A 1,669-nucleotide genomic window follows, 5' to 3' on the forward strand; every position below is an offset into this window, starting at 1 on the left:
ATGCGGGGCCCGGCTGCACCTTCCTGCAGGCTGGCTCTCAGGGGGCAAAGAAAAGCCCCCTGCTCCACTGACTGCCTCGGCCCTGAGCTGAGGGCTCTGCCTCCCTCCCTCCCAGGACCTGTCATACCACACGTGCCAGAGACATACCTTGCTCTGGGGATGAAACCAGCACTGCCCCCCTCGGACACCCTCTGTGGTGTATTTAAAAAAAAAAAAAGGCTAAGAATATATATTAAATGACTATTTTATTTACACACCCTATTCATAAATAATTGAAACTTCTTTGTAACTCCACAATGATTCCTTGAAGATCCCCTAAAGATTATACTGAAGTGACTAAAAGTGGATTAGTGGGTTACTCACATCTGTGTGTGACCACGTTCTCTCATGTATGGGCTCACACTCACTCACACACACATACACACACACACACACACACACACCAGAGGGGAGGCGGGACTCCCAGGCTCTTGTGGGCTCTCAGAGCACCCGCATTTGTCTCCCAGCACCAGCGGGCCCGGTGGGAAACTGGGCCCCCTCCCACAGGTGTGAATTTGTGACAGCTGGAGAACAAAGAGCGGCAACCCAGGGAGCTCCCGCCCCGCCCCTCGCCCCTCTGGAGCTGCTCTCCTTTGTTCATCCTGGAAGGCATCTCTTTGGATTTGCAAATATTTTAATTCACAGAAACTCAAGGAGGGGGTAGGGGTGGGGGCTGGGGTGGCACGCTGGCTGTCCTGCTGTCTTTATCCAGGCTTTTTCCAGCCCCCACAAGTGGCAACAGCATTCTAGAGACATGCAGTGGTGTGCTAGTACCATACACACGACAAACTGGACGTGGCCGGCGAATGTGGCCGGGGGCCTCTGGCTCCTCCAAGTCTGGGCCCTGTCACAGAGCAGCATGGGGCTGGTCCGCTCAGAGGGTCCGCACAGCTACCGGATAGAGGAGGGACAAGTGCTCGGCCCCTTTGATGGGCAGCTTTCTGGTGGTGTAGTAGTGGATGACTTCCGGGACACTGTCGAACGGGGGGCTGTTCTGACCCAGAACGTACTTCTCTTTGGTTTTGGCCAGTTTCATGTGCATAAAGCCCTGGTTGCTCCTGCGAACAAAACAGGGAGGTTATTGGGATCTGCTAAGTGACAAAGGTCGAACAGCCATGCTACCCAGGGCCAAATGAAATGCAGCTGCCCCTCAGACTAGGAACCCCTCTGCCCAGCACAGACTAGGAACCAGCAACAGAAACTGCTGGAGAGTCTTCTGGGCCTCGAGAGCTTTGGAGGCTCCCTCAGGAAAACAAACCCCTGGACTTGGCTCCTCTTCCTGTGGCTGATGCAGTATTAAGCCCCACATGGCAGGCACAGTGTATGTGTAAGTCTCCAGCTCCCTAACAAGTACGCAGGACAGGTCATCGCCGCCCCCTCACCCCGTTTACAGATGAGGAAACAGCGTGGCAGGGATCACAGGAGAGCTGTTTCCCAAAAATTGATGCTCCCCTTTCCATAGTACTCTACTGTCAATAGGAAGGGGTGGCCCAGCCAGGGACTACATTTCCCAGCCTCCCTTGCAGCACTGCAAACATGTGACTAGCTTTAGCCAATGGAATGTCACGAGGATATGTGTCCTTCCCGGCCCCCCCCCCCCCCCCCCCCCCCCCCCCCCCCCCCCGCCCCC

General features: G+C 55.4%; 1 protein-coding gene across 1 annotated transcript in view; it reads right to left on the reverse strand.

Moving 5' to 3' along the window:
* Positions 1-226: 226 nt before the first annotated feature.
* Positions 227-1,669, reverse strand: part of SHB (SH2 domain containing adaptor protein B) — a 136,212-nt gene continuing 134,769 nt past the window's right edge. The window contains exon 6 of the mRNA XM_032860651.1: positions 227-1,097. Coding sequence (XP_032716542.1) covers positions 914-1,097 — 184 coding nt within the window. The 3' untranslated portion in view covers positions 227-913. The remainder of the gene's footprint in view (positions 1,098-1,669) is intronic.

Source organism: Lontra canadensis, unplaced genomic scaffold (genome assembly GCF_010015895.1).
Source record: "Lontra canadensis isolate GAN:19392208 unplaced genomic scaffold, GSC_riverotter_1.0 scaffold19, whole genome shotgun sequence".
In the NCBI taxonomy this organism is placed as follows: Eukaryota; Metazoa; Chordata; class Mammalia; order Carnivora; family Mustelidae; genus Lontra; species Lontra canadensis.